Raw genomic sequence first — 19,216 nt, 5'->3', positions numbered from 1 at the left:
AAATAGTCTAGTATCACAGAAACACTGTTAGTAATCAGTTTGTATTCATGGGCAATGAGCCCACGGTAGTCAAATTCTTGGAGACTTTAGATTCCTATGTGACCAATAGCTGCTAGGGCACACTTCAGATCTATCACTGACCAATTAATCAGGGCCTAGTTCCAGAGAGTGATCGTTGTGCAAAGGTGATTGTAACACTTATACTTTAACATAGATGAACAATGCTTTACAATTATAACATTTATACTTTAACATAGATGTACGACAATCGTAGCTTTACAATTGTAACGCTTATACTTTAACATAGATGAACCACAATCATAGCTTTACAATTGTAATGCTTATACTTTAACATAGATGTACGACAATCGTAGCTTTACAATTGTAACGCTTATACTTTAACATAGATGAACCACAATCATAGCTTTACAATTGTAATGCTTATACTTTAACATAGATGTATGACAATCGTAGCTTTACAATTGTAACACTTATACTTTAACATAGATGTATGACAATCGTAGCTTTACAATTGTAACGCTTATACTTTAACATAGATGTATGACAATCGTAGCTTTACAATTGTAACACTTATACTTTAACATAGATGAACTACAATCGTAGCTTTACAATTGTAACGTTTATACTTTAACATAGATGTATGACAATCGTAGCTTTACAATTGTAACACTTATACTTTAACATAGATGAACCACAATCGTAGCTTTACAATTTCTTGTGATTCAATTATTGGATAAAGCATTTCTTGTTTTACAGGGTTCACTAACCAATGTTTTTTTGTGAATGAATACTTTCACTTGTTCTTTTGCATCTATATTTGCATATTTAGATATTTTAACAACAGCAGAACCTGGTCTCTCCTCATTGTCACATTAAAAGAAATCATTAAGGTCTTCTCAGATTGAGAATCAGTTTATATGAATCAGCAGCATAATTGTAGGAAACTGTCAGATCATCACCAAACAATTGAATTATGGCAACTGAAGACCTAAGCTTGAACAACAGTCAGTGACTGATTGGCATTATGAATTGGATCTGAGCAATGTGGTGTTGTGAAAGAATGTGGAACTTGTGCCCCAGTCATGCAATTGACGCTGCGTTAAATGACTGTTTTTTCAAACATGAATGATAACTTCCATTTTGGTTTTGTTACTACTATCATGTGACTATATGAAATATCAAATGGTATAAACCATGGTTAGTGTTGGAATAATTCAAAAGTGGCATATACTACCCATCAAAAGTTTAGACTCACTAGTGTAAATGTAGCCACTTGCTTCAGTCAACTGTTCTAAACTAGATTTTGCAAATATTCCATACTGTTTAAAGGTACTGTCTACATATGAACTGATGTATTGTAAAACAAATTCATAATGTTGAAAAGATTATTGTCATGAGTTCAATAAATGATGAAACTCCGTGAAAATTAGTGAATTCTTAACAAAACTTTAGACCAAAACGCAACTGTTCACATGCACGATATTTGCACATGCTTTTCAGCAATTTGATGCATGATCTACATACAATTCATCTGCATAAAGTTTGCAGTTGGTTCTCCCAGGTTAGTGGAGAAATTCATCTCCCGATGTAACCACATACATAACAAATAGTGAATGCTTTAAGTGAGTCTAAACTTTTGATGGGTAGTATAGATTCATACTAACTCACACTACTAGAATCCACCTCTCAGTGAGAGTTGGTTTATTTTGTGTTTAACTGCCTGTACAGAACATTCAAGCTGTATGTTGCCGGTCTATAATAGAACAAGTCTGGACCATACAATCCAGTGATTGACATCATGAGCACAGACCACTTTAAGTTGCCAAATATACATGACGCAGAAAATGTGAAACTGTAAAAACAAATGTATAGAAGGAATGCAACAAAAAAGAGTCCCAAGGAATCCACAATTATATTCATCGTACCAAATTCTTGACAAGAATTTTTACATAAAGTCCAGTAATGAAATAATTAGCAAAATGTTAAAGGTCACATGCAACCAAAAAATCAAACATAATTAAAACACAATTATCACTTATTCGTGACATATAAAATACATTGCTGGTTATGAAAAAACATATAAACAAAATTATAAGCGTACAATCGCAAATCAAAAGTGCAATATTGTGTACTTCGGTTTACTTCCCAAGAAACGAAGCAGCCGGGATACCGAACCCAGTCAGAGCGGGTGGGTGTGCACTCAAGTGTAACGGCTGGTTCATTTGCAGATGCCCTCACAGGTCATTGTGTGTGTATATATAGAGATGTTGGGTTTTGTAAATACATGCTCATTTTGTGTATAACATTTTGCAATCAACAGACATCATAACATGTCATGTGTTCAAGTATCACACCTGCCTGTCTGTGTAATTACATAATGTGACAGAGACCGAACTCGGGCCATAAATCAATGCATTTTGTTTATGGTGTATAGCCTGATTGGTGTTAAGTTCAAATTGCATGTGGTCAGTGATAGCTGCTGTGTATTGAATATTGTCATTAGCAGACAGGCAGGCAGACACACTGGTGTCAATAAAGCAAGACATTGAGTTTAGTCTGTGACAACGACATATCTATATCACAGTTGGAAATTCTGTCAACGCTAAATAATGGCATTGCTTTTAAGTATCGAACTGAGAAAGTGACTCGGTAAGAAGAACGTGTGGTGAAATAGACAAATGAAATTATATAAACAGTTAATTTACTGTCATAACATATAAAAAGCTCGCGCCTGTGAGATATCAACAAAACATTAGAAAAATAGCTCACACCAAAGCCTTCACCGAGTATTCACCGGACAACCGCTTTCAAGCTGCGCGAACCTACTTCACTGTGCACGTGCTATAAGCGCAGCCTAGCTGTTGAAACTCGTTTTCCCCAGAAATGTCGGGGGAAAATTAGTGAAACGTTTGAACTTCGATTTCGCGCGTTTTTTTTCATCGCGTTATTTTTCAACTTTATAAGTTCAATTTGCATTTTTGACGATTTGTTTCGGTAAGTCCATACCGAAAGGTATCAGAATCTGCAAAGTTGTGTTTTACGTTGCATGTGACCTTTAAGCACAGTTCACTACACCATTTCATTACTTAACAGGAATATCAGAGTTCCTTACAAACCCATGAAACTGACAAAACCACTAAAAAAACAAATTGTAAGACACGGTCACAAACAATTATCATTTGTGTTAACGTCCGAAACATGAAGCAGCTGTCACGATATTTCCTGTTGTGCTAATTTCGGGACTTAAGATTAAGCTATACTGCCACAAGGTCCCATATACTTCAATACGATGTGTGACCTGCCATGGTAATTTTGTTTCAAAAAGTGCCGGAACATTTGTGATGCAGCTTTGTGGCTTGTCTACACTCGGTGTGATTATGGGACTACCGAAGTTCTCCCAATCAATACACGGGATCCTCATCCATTAGGACATTTTCAAGATTTCTTCCGGTCTCAGAAGGATGAGACATGGATTACAGCTGTACGCACTGGTTCCATATAACCGTATTAGTTGGGGGGAACTTTGAGGCTACTTTATCCCCATTTGGTTGTAATGGCATTACAAGATGAAACACTTCAATCTCAATTAATGTCCTTGTCACCAATTTCTGAAAATATATAAGATAAAATCCGGAAAAAATCCCACACAGTCTGAACAAGATTGTTTTGTTGCAATTTAAGCACTGTATGTCATAAAAGCAACACTTACAGCATCTTCTGTATATTACTATTCATCTTTTAATGATGTGAAGTACCCTTTATCAAACTGCAGCTACAGTTTATTGAAGGTAATTTTCTGAGAAAATATTACCTCAAGAGTGAATTGCCAATAGACATGGTGAAAATTCACTTTGATTATGTTTGTTTGTTTGAGAGCGCCATACCCAGGCTCGTGAGTTCACATACCGGTAAGTGGTATTTCTGTTTCCCATGAAATACTGTCCAACATGGCTACCAGCCAGCTGACTTACTGACGGTCCGGGTTAGGATTGATCTTCAGTAACCAAGCCTACCAAAGAAAACTTTCCCACTGTGCAGCAAAACACAGAAAAAGCCCACATTAATCGTGGAAATAGCAACATAAACATAATACCTCGCTACTGAAACAGTAAAAACGGCAACGAAAGACTATGAAACTGCAACATTATTATATCAGCGAACTTTGACCTCTACTGCGCATGCGCATTACAATCCGCGCTTCTTTCCAATTTCCGAGCAACCATGAATCGCCTCACATAGAAAAAGTATTAGATATGTCGAAATAATTGCTGTCAATCATTTCATACGAATGGAAAGTAAACTAAACAAGTGTGCACACAAGTATCATGATGATAAATGCCAAATAACACAACAGAAATACTTACACAGGGAATGTAAGTTTTGTCCAAGCTGGAAAATGTCAACATGCGGTCGAGACTTCCTCTTCCATGTGCACATGGGCAAAATCGAAGTTGCAGGCTCTTCGTTTTTTTATGCAGTTTTAGCAATTTAAAGTTGCCGTTTTTTCTGTTTCAGTAGCGAGGTGTTTTGGTTTTTCTGCACAGTGGCAAAGTTTTCTTTGGTACGCCTTGTAAACCATGCTTGTTGTAAGAGGCGACTAATGGGATCGGGTGGTCAGGCTCACTGACTTGGCTGACACGTGTCATCATATCCCAACTGCGCATGCTGTTGATCACTGGATTGTCTGGTCCAGACTCGATTATTTACAGACCGCCACCATGTAGATGGATTATTGCTGAGTGCAGCGTAAAACTACAAGCTCTGGGACTTGTTCCACAAGGTGACCCAAGCACTAGGGTGATCGTAACTCCCATACTTTAACATATACTTACGATAACCATACAGCTAGGATGGCTTAATGGAACAGGGGCCCTGGGGGTTAAGTGGAGGCTGGGTCTGACTGAAGTTGCCGCAACAGTAAGACTGATTCAGGGCTACAGATAAGGGCCGTATCGGCGTATGTACGGATAAAAAATATACACGATACGGTAGGAAATATATTAGAAAACGTAGCAGATATGCACCACAGCAGTTGTGTATGGTGTATATTTATCAGTATTGTTTAATTGTTTATTGACTGTTTACACCAGAGTAGCAATGCTGTCATGCATATATGAAACGAAGCACAAGTTTAATGATACACCATTAAATTCCATTCAGTACTCAAAATGTACTCTTATTGTTTTCCAGTACTCATATATTGAAAAAAATAAGGAGTACGTACTTCTGATGTTGAAAAATTATCTGGAGCCCTGCTGAGTCAAGTACTTCAATCACTACTCATGCTCAAAACGATGAAATTTCACAATTTCAGGCTGGGGAAAGTATACACCATATTTGACGGTAGCTAACAATGACACACACGAGAAATGGTTATTTGATGGTGAGGTATTTCATATGGATATCATTGCTGTGTTGAGTAACTGAAATTTGCTGTGTCTGTTTTCTTTGTTGTAATAATGTTTATCAAATCCAGTGCCCACTGTATACTTTCTTTTTTCACATAAGTTTGTATAAACCTACTAAATCTTCATTGCAAGTGAGCCCCAGAAAGTGTAGTACAGTACTCTATAAATAATGTGTTGTGAATCAGTGTACGTAAAACCAATAATGAAACAGATTCCCTTTTCTTAACTTAATTGTGTTCATAGCCAATAACTTAACATTGCCTCTCCCTTACACTGCGGTATGGCACCATAAACACAGACACTCCTAACTCAACAATCTGCCCAGGCACATGCCATTGAAGCGTTTGATCTAAATGTCCTCGCATCAATTATTAAACATGAAGCTATTTTCAAACTGAGCATATTGGAGAAGCAATTATGTATTTGATATTGCTGTTGGCTTGTGTCTTGGCGTTAAAAATGTGTGGGTTTTATTGGCTTGACATGTTGCAAGTGTTTTCAGATATCGGTGCTTCATAATGGGGAATGTGTTCATGTGATCAAGTGCTGGTGCACTGAAACACTTCCAGCCACGTTCTGAAGTGGTGAATATGGACAAAAACACCTAGTCAGTCAGACTGGCGACACTGAAATTTAAGCTAACAGGTTAGAAAGTTGCTGGTCACGATTTATAACACGTTTTTCATATATTTCACATATGTGGTTAAAAAAATAAACACAAGCTTCGGACCAACCGGTAACTGCAGAATCTTGGATGGTCAGGACAAGACGAAAACAGCCCATCTTGGACTACAGCAGCAACAGCCACTCACTCACTCACTCACACCTTGGGAGGGTCAGTGCTCTACATTTCACACACAGGAAAACATGATATACATGAAATACTGCTGACTAGTAACAGCCACTCACTCACTCACACCTTGGGAGGGTCAGTGCTTTACATTTCAGACAGGAAAAGAAGATATACATGAAATACTGCTGACTAGTAACAGCCACTCACTCACTCACACCTTGGGAGGGTCAGTGCTTTACATTTCAGACAGGAAAAGAAGATATTCATGAAATACTGCTGACTAGTAACAGCCACTCACTCACTCACTCACTTTCAGTCTTCGGGAAGGTCGATTTGTTCTTTATGTAATGAGTCAGTACTGTTTAACGCTGCTCTTTGCAATATTCCAGCAATGTCATGCCGAGGAACACAAGAAATGGACTTTAATCTCATGGTACCCATGAAGGAAATTAAACCTGTCCCTACAGTGTGATGAGCGAACACTTTAACCATTAAGCCACCCCACAGCCCAACATAATGACACTGCCATTGTAAAAACAAACTTAGATGATCTATTGGTGAGCTAGTCTCTCCGCAAATGCATGACCAAAATTCTTCATATCATAATGGAATAATGACTCATTATCTGGAAAAAAACTGGCTTATTTTCCATTTCCCCATCACAATTAAACCTATTCCAAATGTTATCAGATAAGAGTCCCCATGTGACCCTGTTCATTTAACTATGAGCCAGTTTCATGGGCAGCAGATATCATACCATCCTCGATAATCTCCAGGGTATACGTTACGATAACTCTCCACTATACCCTGGATGCATCCACGGCTTGGGGGGGTGATGATTTTATTACCTCCCTTGGCTGGCGCCGCATTCTCACAATAGCCAATCAGCTAAGCCACCGTTACAACCGAGCTTGCCAGTGTCAACAAAAATAACGGTCGCAGTGTGAAGGTTTGTTCGCAGTGCCACTCAGATTTTGGTGGAAATAATAAAGACAAATTCACAGATCTGAAACTTAAAAAAAAATATATGAAAGAACTCCTTCTACTTCTTTTAGAGTACCTCTGCATCAATTGTGTTGCGAAGTTTAAACGGTTAGATAATTTAAGAAGCGAAAGTGAGTTGTGATTGGTACGCTCAACTTCCCAGCGTAGGCACCTGATTGGATAAAAAAACAGCCAAGGGAGGTAATAAAATCATCGCCCCAAGCCGTGCATCCAGGGTATAGTGGAGAGGTATCGTAACATATACCCTGGAGATTATCGAGGATGATATCATACAACTCATGGGTTCTGTAGCCTTGCTGTCACTGCAACACTGTCTGGTTATATCATGAAAACTAACGCCAACTAAAGAAAGCAAAATAGAAATATATATTTTTCAGTTGTGCCACAGTCTCTCAGGCTTTAGAGGGTAGACTGTAAATGAATCCAGCTCAAGTGTGCAATGTTTGGCATGTTTAGATTGCCTCAGCTCTATATTTAGGACATATACTACTCACACTTTGCTAAGGATCACAAAAATTCACAACTTTACTTAACGTAGATTCATAATTTGAAATTGTATCCATTAAAAATGGACAAATAATGATATGGTAACCCCTCTTTAGGCAAACAGTCACTTTAATCTAGCCTTATGCATTTGATACATGAGTAACCATAAAATGGTTTTCATGGCACCAATAAACCATTTTGCAAATCATGGAACGAGTCATTGACAAGTACACAACACCTGTCAATAGCAGGTATGGGTTCCATAAGATGAAATGACAGACTGAAACCTAGGATCCATGCTTACAATAAGCTTAGATACGAATATTTAATATTTTAATATTTAAACCAAATTTGAACCCACATGATAGTTTTCTGTTGAATCCATGATTTGATCCTGCATATATGTATTTACATTAAAGATAACTTTCATAAAGTTCATGTGTAAACAGTACCTTTAAACTGTATGGAATATTTGGCAAAATCTAGTTTAGAACAGTTGACTGAAGAAAGTGGCTAAATTTACACTAGTGAGTCTAAACTTTTGATGGGTAGTATCTAATCACATTTAGCATTTCTGAATTACCCCATATATTTCGTGAATCTTACCGTTCCTGAATTGTTCATAAGTTTCATTTTCTATGTGTTTATTATCTATATTTGTTTCATAAAATATACAATTGTCGCGATGTGTTGTAGTTAAAATTGATTGAAAATATTTTAGCTGGGCCATCGGCACTAAAACACAAACAATTTCAAGCAAAATTATGTAAAAAAAGAATGTTTTACATCATAATGTTTAACTAATTTCACTAAAACAAACATACATATTGGTCCAGACTCCATGTATGTCCTTGCTCTTCATCCTGTGAGGTTGTATTTGTGACTGTATCACAAGCATGGGGAGGCCTGAGCAACTCAGGCACGCTTAACAATTCCTCTCAACAAATTTCTGACACAGACCCAGTATAAAACCTCTTTTTTTATCATTCAAATTACAGCAAGTAATACGCTACAGGAATAATACATTTTGCATTTAGATCGAGCATGACTATATCGGCAAAAACAGATTTATCATCCAGCCAGTTACGTGCTCTTAAAAGGCATAATCATCAATCATGGCTCTTATAGTCTGTAGCCAAATGTGTCTCAGGCTGTGGGTGACCGCTATGTTATCTAAAAAGTATAACCAGCTGTTAGGTTCTATTTTCCTAATGAATAATTACTATTTATACACACATAATCACCATCAGTTCGTTACGAAATTACCCTATGAATGATAAAAGCATTCAGCCGTTCTACATAACCAGTATTGCAGAGAGGACATATGTAATTTGGTGGCAGAGGAGGACATTTCACAATAGGAGAGAGACAAGGCTGGGAAATGGAAAATGTGGAGACATTTTAATCTCGTCCTGTTGATTGGAAAATTCCATCAATACTGGGCGCGTGTCATGTGATGTCGCAATCAATGGAGATCAATACTTGAACAGGGCGGACTGGTTCAAACATATTTTCTTTGCCACACAGGAGGTCATGAGACAGGCGATGGATGGTACAATTTCAGGAGAGATTGATAGTTGTTGACATGTGCGCACAGACGTGAATGATTCTCTTGTACAGAGAGTCAACATTGATGGAAATATTAGCTGTACATGTGATGAAGGTGAGGTTCACCATGGAAGAATTGGTAGCACCGTTCACATGGTGTGTGTGGGGGTTCTTTTGTGGGATATGGGGATGGTGTTTGTTGGAGTTGGTGTTGGGGGAGGCAAGGGGAAGTTGGTGTGGGGGAGGTGATGAGGCATTGGTGTGTGGGGTTATTGTTTGTGAGGGGGCTTTAGTGTGGGTGTTGGTGTTTGGGGGGTGATAAGGCGTTGTGTGTGGGGCTGTGTGGGCGCTGGTGTGGGGGTCGATGATGGTGTTGTGTTGGAGGGGAGCTGGTTTCGGGGGGACAGGTGTCTGAGGTAATGGGGGTATTGATTGGTTGAGGACAGGGTGCATTAAAAAGGGGGGAAGCTTTGAATCATGTTACTCTGTTCATCAAGAGTAGACCTTATTTGTTCTTGGTAACAGGTTTCAAAATTTTCTGAAAATAATTGTCCAAGATTATTGAGATGAGAGAGGCTAGTGTTATCTATCGTAAGATATGCTGGGGTGTCAGGTCAGCATTACTGGAAAGGAAGGCATTGATTTGGGGCGTAAGTGTGTGTGTGTGGTGGATGGGGATGGAGTCCTGATATATCATGAGTAGACCTGATTTGGGTTTAACAAAAAGAAAACACTTGAGGAAGATTATTAACCTTTCCGATCTAACAGGTTCTGATTGTTAATCTCAAGTTCGTTTGAAGGGTTCAACTTAAAAAGAATTTCGTATCAAGTACACAAACCATGCAGCTTCTGCCCAATACTTCAGTTAAAAATGAAGAATGTTCAACATCTGGCAGAATAAGTGGCACTAGTCCTACAATAATCATGACGTCCTTGTTTGTTAAACTAGCTGATACACTGAGGGGTGGGATGTGTAGCAATCTCATTAAATTCAGATCTGATGACACAACAATATCATACCTTACTGAAGACACTCCATAGGCCACAGGATCAAGTCAACTTATTAATCAACCAATCAGAGACGATGTTTCTGAAGTCTCTATTAAATGTGTACACATGCCCAAGGTAATGAATAATGATGATAATAATAATAATAAATAGGCAAGGGCCCTGAGCTGATGAACATAACCAGCCCGACCGTGACTGCATCACCTTTGGCCTCTTTGCTGCATTCCTTTATTTTAATCTGTAACTGCTGCTGCTGCTGCTGCTACTACTACTACTACCAGTGATGATGATGATCAAAATAACCACAGCAACAACAAAACTGACAGTGATTCCGAAACACTTGGTCATGTTATATTCAGAATGGCACAATGGACTCGTAGAAAAGATTTCTGATTATGGAAATTGTCTTTGATGCTTATATTTAAATATTCATCACCAACGCCCATAAGAATGTTTTGCTGATATAAATACTTCCTACCCATTTCACAGAAGGCAGTCTAACTCATTAAACCTCATGCAACTTGTCAAATATTTCTTCGAGATGGTTCCTGAAGACAACAGAGATTCAGCATCGATTATCCATCAATGGAAGAAAGAATATGTTATTTATAAGTCAAGTGGAATGCATTTATTGAACTGAAGAGGTACTTTTCCAATATGTCATTGGAAAATCTTTCCCAAGAATTACAAGCAGGATTTCTGACTGCTAGCTGATGCCAAGGATGTAATTGTGCACAGTAAAATCTCAACGTTAGAACAAGCAACATGCATTTCAGCTGAACAAATCAGCTTGTTGAACATTTCTTACAATGAATAGAGGCATTTCAGTGAGCTGTTTAAGTCCAACAATTAAATTAATAATAAGATTTTCTTTATAACTTCAGTGTCCATGACCTACATACTGAGAGGGGGAGAGAGTTTTACGCTGCTTTCAGCAATATCCCAGCAATATCACGGTGGCGGACACCACAACTGGGTTTCACATATTGTACCATGTGGGGAATCGAACCCAGGTGACGTCGCGTGACGAGTGAACGCTTTAACCACAAGGTTACACCACCACCCCACCTACATACTGCCCTGATGATGATGATTATGTGATATGTGAGGTTTACATGTCATTTGTAAACAAAACTGGCAACTCCCAGTGCCAGTGTAACTTGTAAATGCTTAAAACAAGCCTTGTCACCATGAGTTTGTATCAATGGTGTCATGTTATAAATATAGCCATACAGTTCTAATATGTCATGTGTCATCATGTTAATCATGTATAACCCATAATATAATGATTTTGCCAACATCGCCAACGTTGGGTCAACGTCCAAATACTATCTGGGAAGGCAGTCTTGTTTTCACACAGTTTCACACACTGTGTAAATGCTGAGTTGTATATAACTTCAATCTGTTCAACTAATTCCATACAACAAGTTGTAACAACTCGCCAGTCAAGGAGATCCCAAGTCCTTTATGAGCCATCTGCGGATGGGAAGGAATGAAATCCTGGAAACTCTGGAGTGAAGCTTTCACCCTCTCCTCACCTACACTCTCTGCCTATCTTGGTGATTAGTGACATGTGAATAATCAAGACCACTTGTCATCTGGTGCAAAAAACAATAGGTGATGGATTTCTCCATAATATGGGAAAAACTCTTCACAAGGACTCCATTTTCTCAACTCAAACAGTGACTATCTTACCGCTGATACTACACAATGTTGCGCAGTTAGTGGCACTGTGCAGAGTTGCATCCCTTAGGAGAGACAGACACCATTGATCAACCAAAATTATTTCAAACAAAAATGTTGTGGTTCCGATTACACCTCTTTAAAATTTAGGGTTGGTAGGTAGGAATTCTTTTTCTTTTCACATTTTTTTTTCGAAGTAAAGTACGAACAAATAACACATTTATCAATGTGTAATTGTTTATTCAATTAAGCTTGCGGCCATCATGTCGACTTTCTCTATCAGAATGACCAATGTCCGTTGGTGCCAGGAAAAAACAATGCTATCTGAAAGCTTATTTTATTCATACCAAAAAAAATAGGGTCGGCACCAGAATTCAAGAGTCGGTTGGGTAATCGGAACCACAACATTTTTTTTTTTAGGCCTTTACTCATGGGTGGTGAACATCTATAACCAGACTCACTTTTACTGAACCATGGATGCTCTGCTCTCAACTTACCATGGGGGTGGAGGGGTAGCCTTGTGGTCTAAGCGTTTGCTCATCACGCTGAAGTTCCGGGTTTGATTTCCCACATGGGTACAATGTGTGAAGCCCTTTCTGGTGTCCCCCACCAAGATATTGCTGGAATATTGCTAAAAGCAGCGTAAAACCATACTCACTCAGGTTACCAGAGGTGGTTACCATCAATAACGTCTACACACATTGTGCCACCATCACCTACACAGAACAGACCCAGACCTTGGAGCAGGTTGCCTACTCATCATGTGGCATCCTGTAGGCAGGAATGCATCCCATGACAATGAGTTCGAATCCCCTTTACCCCTGGTCATCTTTCTGGGTTTGCTTTTAAGAATGAGGAAAAGTCTAACTTGTTTGTTTGTTCTTTAACGTCGCACTAATCAAATCTCCCAGTCATATGACAGCTGTCTGTAGATGAACAAGTCTGGATAGTGACTGACATCATGACCATCATTCTTCAAGTCAGTGAGGCAAACCCCCCTATCCTGTTATAGTGTTGGGAATTGGTTAAAATCTCATAATTGATGATTGGTTCATTACTACCGATCAATCATCGAAAATAATTGGTTAGCATCATTTATGAAATTTGTTAATGCACATAAAAATAAGGTAAAAAATAAGTAGTTCTTTGGGGGTTTTTTGGCAAAATTTCACATCTTTAAAGGATGACTATTTGTTAGGAACATAAATTTCTTGGAATCTTTAAGATAAATTCAATCATGACTTGAAACGAGCTTGTAGTGCTTACGAAATGTAACAGACAAAACCAACCATGTGAAAAATATTGTTAATGAAAACAAGTGTTCCCGAATTGTTTGTGTTCGATTATGAGAAATTGTGATCGATTGCTTGGTCGTTTAGTCACTACAACCAATCTTCGATTATTTCAATTAATCGGACCACCACTATCCTGTTACTTGCCTCCTACGACAAACATGGGTGGCTGAAGACCAATTCTAACCCGGATCTTCACGGTTTAGTAACTTTCCAAGTCTTTGTGCCCTCACATCAAGCTGACACGCTGTGGTATACCGGTAAGCAGAATACTGTTGAAAGCAGCCCAACTCACTCACTCACTCTCGTTTCTTACAACATCCAGTAGGGAAGCAGATAAACATGGCAGTCTGTAAGAATCACTTGTAATTGTAAAAATACTTCTGGCAATTCATTTTTAACATAAACGACAGAAATATATTTAGTTCTGATAACAGTGAGTGACTTTACTTTTATGCAGCTTTAAGCAATATTCCAGCAATATCATGACAGAGGACATCAGAAATGGTCTTCACACATTGTACCCAAGTGGAAAATCGAACCCAGGTCTTGGGCATGGTGAGGGAACGCATTAACCACAAGGCTACCCCGCCATCCCAGTTGAGATAACATTTGCAGGAATTCATTTTGTTATATACATGGTTCTGTCAATCCTTAATGTTGTTTGTTACAACCAGGGTAAGAGTGGACACTGACTGCACATCCAAGCTGATATAATTGAGAAAATTGTTCTCAGGATGCAATTTTTGTGTGCTGGTTTAAATTAAATCCTATTTTTGAATGCAATACCATTTTTCCAATTCCTCCCAAAGCGGCTGTATTGCGCAATCAACAACTGTTTTATTTCAGTCCAACATGCTTGACTTGGAATCAGCAATTAACTTAGAAAACCTTCAGGTTTCCCACAACTAATGAGGTTTTTGCATTTTACACAATTTCTATATGCAAATCAAGATAAATCATTTACAATTCAATCATTATAAGAACAAATGTCAGGAATTGATGTCTCCCCAACTGTCGCCAATCAACTCTCGTTTCTTTTAGATTAGAGATCATTAATCTCTAGAAAACCTCTTAACATTTGAGAGGGCCCAATCCTAACACGGCTAACAGTGAATTGTTGCTCTGTAATAGGGAAGGAAAAAATACTTTCTCTACACTAATGTCAATTTGACATGCACTTTGGCATGCTCTTTGACCGACCCTAATCAATAACACTGACCAAAATGCATAGACAATTGCCTCAGAAGAGAGGACATAGTTTATCTTCACACAAGGACATGTGATTAATCATAAATAGGAGCTCTTAATGAAATCCATTCACGAACATATGTTCTTTCCTACAGATAACTCAATGGTGATGCTTGAGGTGTGAAGTAATTCTGCTTATTTTCCTTACAGCTTTATCCTTGTTGAGGGTTTCTTGCCTGTACAGTAACAGTGTAAGTAAACGATATTGGTGATGATGATACCTCCCACATCATACACACGATACATCTTTCAGTTCTTTCATTTTATAAATTTAGTATTGAATTAACATCTCACTTCTGCAGCTGCTTGAACAAATAATATATTCTTGCTAATCATTTCATGAACCTAGATCTTTTTTCTTTTTTTTTGGTATAAGGCCAGCCCAATTTTATTTCTTGTTTTACAGATTTTGGTTCTCAGAAAACCTAAAGGCAGGAGAGAACAAAAGTAAAAATAAAATCACCAGTGAAAGTGATATTCCTTCTAAACACTAAAATTATTTTACTTCTGGCAATTTATGAAGTGTATATGGGCCCAAAAAAATCTAAAAAAACATTTCTTGTAAGTTTACATTTTTAGCCAATAAAAACATCAGAATTAGAATTTTTGAGTGGGGAAAATTAACTTTTATTTTTATTCTGATTCTTGAAAAAATGAGGCTGGCGGATCCGTAAAACAAGAACTAAATTTGGCCTGGCCTAAAAGCTAATTAAAACTTACACGACATAGTAACTTAGTCTCTCCAAATGTCCCCGAAATGTATAGATGTGATCAAATAATAAAATCTTGGAAATTCCACTGAAACTGTCAAATTAAACTGTTCTGCTGTGTACCTTTGTCAAAGTGTTGGTGTGAGTGAGTGAGTGAGTGAAAAGTTGCTTTGAAAAGTATTTCACCACTAGTGGGTTTCAGCTCAAAGTGAAGGACAGACCAATATGATGTTCACAGATGATAACTTGTTTGTTAAAACACTGAGGAGATGGGTATATTGAAAGAACAAGGGACATTATCTGAACAAAACCTACAAAATGTCTGTAAAGTTGTGTGTGTGTGCCAACTGAGATACTATGACACAGCTCACTATGGTTTAAACTCGATTACCTACTCATCAACAGTATACTGACTCTATGCTAAATAGTCCTTATTTAACCCAATACATGCACAGTGACGGTCAAGCAAACAACTAGAGCCATCTTTCTCGATCTTCTGGCATCTTGCAGCTGAGAATCAAACCACTGACCTCCCACTCTCCAAGCAGTCACTCCATCCAACACACCACAGAGGCAATCGGCAGATCAAATACAAGCATTTCATTGCCAGTGGGCATTTGAGGAAAACACAAACTCACTAACATCAAATTTCCCATCAGAATATAGTCTTTAATAATTCAGAAGCTGCTTGTCTTTGAAAATTATGAAATAGCCTGTGTCAGGATGTTTCAAAGGGCATTCAAAATCATTCATTAAAGACAGCAATTGTAATGTACCAAAAAAGGATATGAAATGATGTTCTCAATTTCATCTTAGAAGCTTCAAGCATCAAGTAATATCTGATGACATCAAAAAATTTGCTGCTGCAACATTTCTGTCAACTGCCTCAATCCATTAAATTTCTCTTCATGAGTAACTACATTTCTTTTCAATTATTACCTGCCTATGAAAATGAAAGTCATCCTCAGTGGTACATCAAACAAACAAAATTATGGCTTTTGGCATTACAGTGAAATTCATTGGACAAAGTCCCAATGGGGTAATAAAGCTTAACCAGATCAAATGGAGTCCCATGACAGTGGGCTGCAAAGACTCCTTATCATCTGAGAAAATAGTAATACCCTACTCCAACCACCCTCACTTCCTAATATGCCTCACCCTGCAGAGGGCTTAGCAGACAAGCCAGCACAAGTGTGTCCTGCAAATTCCACGTGTCTTAATAAGACCCCTTAACGTATCTGTCTGGAACCTCCACCAATATCAGATATGGGCGGATCGATATGCAATGAAAACGTCCAATAATTGATACCCCTCACTCAACGATCTTCAAGTGGACCACCAATTAGAGCTCAAAAATGGAAAGAAAAAAATCATTGGAAGCTTAGCTTTGCGTGCGTTATGGCGTAATCCTGTTGCTGATCAATGAAGCGAAGGTCCATTCATAAACTCAACTCATTAGCGGGAAGGCATTGTGTACGATCACTGTGGAGTTATTAACTCGACAAGGCAACGTATAATAGCGGAATAATACGCTTGGGTGCCGCTCCATGGTCACCCACGGAACTCGCGGTCGTAGGGTGTCTGAAGCGAAAGTAGTGATGTCGTCTGCTTACATCCATCAAGGTCGAATGTCAACTCTTGGAGACAAAATCGTTAATGGCAATATTTATACACCAGAGGATACATGTATACGAACAATACCGTGCTCTGGGTTAGTGAGGGTCAATGTTAAACAATGTTACAGCACTCTATTTATTACTTACCTATTCCGGCACCGACGACAATCCTCCCAGAGAGAAGCGCAAACTTATCCTTGGCGATTCCCATACAAATAGACCCAAGGGTAAAGATGAGACTAGCGATCATGATGACAGGTCTTCGTCCAAGTCTGTCATTGAGGAACCCCCCAACAAGGGCAAATATCGCAGCAGCACCAATGGTCACGCTTACAATCAACTCTTGCCAAACGGACGAAAGGTTGAAAGCGTTTCGTAGTAATATCATAGCCCCCGATATCACGCCGGTGTCGTATCCGAACAGAAATCCTCCAAGAGCGGCGAAAAACGTCAGAATGTAAATGAAAGCGGGTGTAGTTTTCTTAGTTTGAAGACTATCTATCTTCAAATTTAACTTTTCGTCATCCGAATCCTCGCAGAGTTTGTTCGGCCTTGCCTTTTCGGCAGTGTTACCACTGTTAACCTTCGCCATGATGAGAGTCGCGTGGAGACTGTGACAGCTCGCGGATCAATGCCCTGTCCGCCCCTTCCCGCTCCAAGCGGAGATACTGACTGAACGCCGAGTCTTGGTTCCGCGGAGATATTGGAAACAGGGGAGGTAATTCTAATGGTGTTCAACAGGCGCGCTTTTTGAGCACATCAATCAACAGTTCCCCGTTATAACGCTCCTTATACTCACGTGGCAAATGCACTGACTGTACAATGTCTCTTAACAATACCTTTAAATTGTGTAATTCCATTGAGTATTTCAAATGTTCGTAAGTGTAATTACTCTGAAACCAAAACATTCTGTAGCCACGAAGTAGAATGTACCAACGCTGCTGCCAAAGATCAATAATGACAGCTGAAACATTACTCTGCAGTGCTCATGTTCGTAAAAAAATGCTTACCGAATTCCCAATTCAAGAAAATAATACAAATAAAATAAAGGGGGTCTACTGACACGAGGTTCCTCGGCCAGAAAGGATTCCAAACGTTTTCAGCTGTATTTAGAAACTTTGAAAATGTATTACGAACTGTCTGAACGAAGACATGAAGAGAAATTTAATCCAGCATTTATTTGTTTCTTTACTTTTTCTCGAAGTTTCAAGACACTGCATTGAAATTTCGAGATGCTAGTGTAGCAGTGTAGTTTTCATGTTGCATTTTTTAAAAGAACATTTTATTAAAAAGTTCTTCAAAAACATTTCTTGTTTGTACAGTTTTGTGGACAACAGTATCATTCAGGCTGTTCTCTTTGCCTGTTTCATTCGCGACCAACTCGTGTTATTCCGGGACAAGCCGAATAGCGGGTTACGGAAAGGGGCGAGTGGTGACGAATGTGCCTGTTTGTTTTGGCCTGGTCAATGAATATGTATTGCACGCGTATTTCATGTTAGTGGGAATGGATGTTATGACATTTAGGATTTTGATTTCCTTGTGTCATCTGTATCTGCGAGATTGTGCCTAGTGGTTTAATGAGCCTACCATTGCGTTTTGAGAGACCATGTCTGGTGGAGGCCTAGAGTTGGTTAATGTATTGACTAAAACGTGTATGAATTTATTATGGTATAGAACAGTTATTGCTATATATAAGCTGAAGTTATAGTTTGAAAACGTGTATTTAACTAGTGTTGAAGTTAGCGTCATACACATTTAAACATGTGGCTTTGTGCTGCAACAGTGAGTGAATTTAGTTTTACGCCGCCTTTAGCAATATTCCAGCAATATCACGGTGGAGGACACCAGAAATGGGCTTCACACATTGTACCCATGTGGGGAATAGAATCCGTGTGACGTGGCGTGACGAACGAACGCTTTAACCACTAGGCTACTCCACCACCTCCACCTACATACTGCCCTGATGATGATGATGATGATCATGATGATGATGATCATGATAAACAGTGAATATCTATACGTACAATCATACAATGCCATTATCTAGTATGTCGGTTCTGTGAGCTCCAACAATAATTTCTGAGGAGTAACGTCTCGTTGATGTGTATATACGAGGGGCGTGTGTGAGTGAGTGAGTGAGTTTAGTTTTACGCTGCACTCAGCATTATTCCAGCTATATGGCGGCGGTCTGTAAATAATCGAGTCTGGACCAGACAATCCAGTGATCAACAACATGATCATCGATCTGCGCAATTGGGGACCGATGACATGTGTCAACCAAGTCAGCGAGCCTGACCACTCGATCCCGTTAGTCGCCTCTTGCGACAAGCATAGTCGCCTTTTGTGGCAAGCATGGCCGGGTTGCTGAAGACCTATTCTACCCCGGATCTTCACG

At 38.8% G+C, this 19,216-nt stretch overlaps 1 protein-coding gene across 2 annotated transcripts in view; it reads right to left on the bottom strand.

Annotated features, from left to right (window-relative positions):
* The window catches only part of LOC124270156 (proton myo-inositol cotransporter-like), an 81,942-nt gene extending 64,454 nt beyond the window's left edge, over positions 1-17,488 (bottom strand). For both annotated transcript variants that reach the window (XR_006896692.1, XM_046705185.1), the window contains exon 1: positions 16,969-17,488. Coding sequence is in view for 1 of the 2 variants with exons in the window: in XM_046705185.1 (XP_046561141.1) it covers positions 16,969-17,413 (445 nt within the window). In the remaining variant the exon portion in view is untranslated. The remainder of the gene's footprint in view (positions 1-16,968) is intronic.
* Positions 17,489-19,216: the final 1,728 nt, after the last annotated feature.

Source organism: Haliotis rubra, unplaced genomic scaffold (genome assembly GCF_003918875.1).
Source record: "Haliotis rubra isolate DU_JTF1 unplaced genomic scaffold, ASM391887v1 Scf15, whole genome shotgun sequence".
Classification (NCBI taxonomy): domain Eukaryota; kingdom Metazoa; phylum Mollusca; class Gastropoda; order Lepetellida; family Haliotidae; genus Haliotis; species Haliotis rubra.
This window is presented reverse-complemented; position numbering and strand designations above follow the sequence as displayed.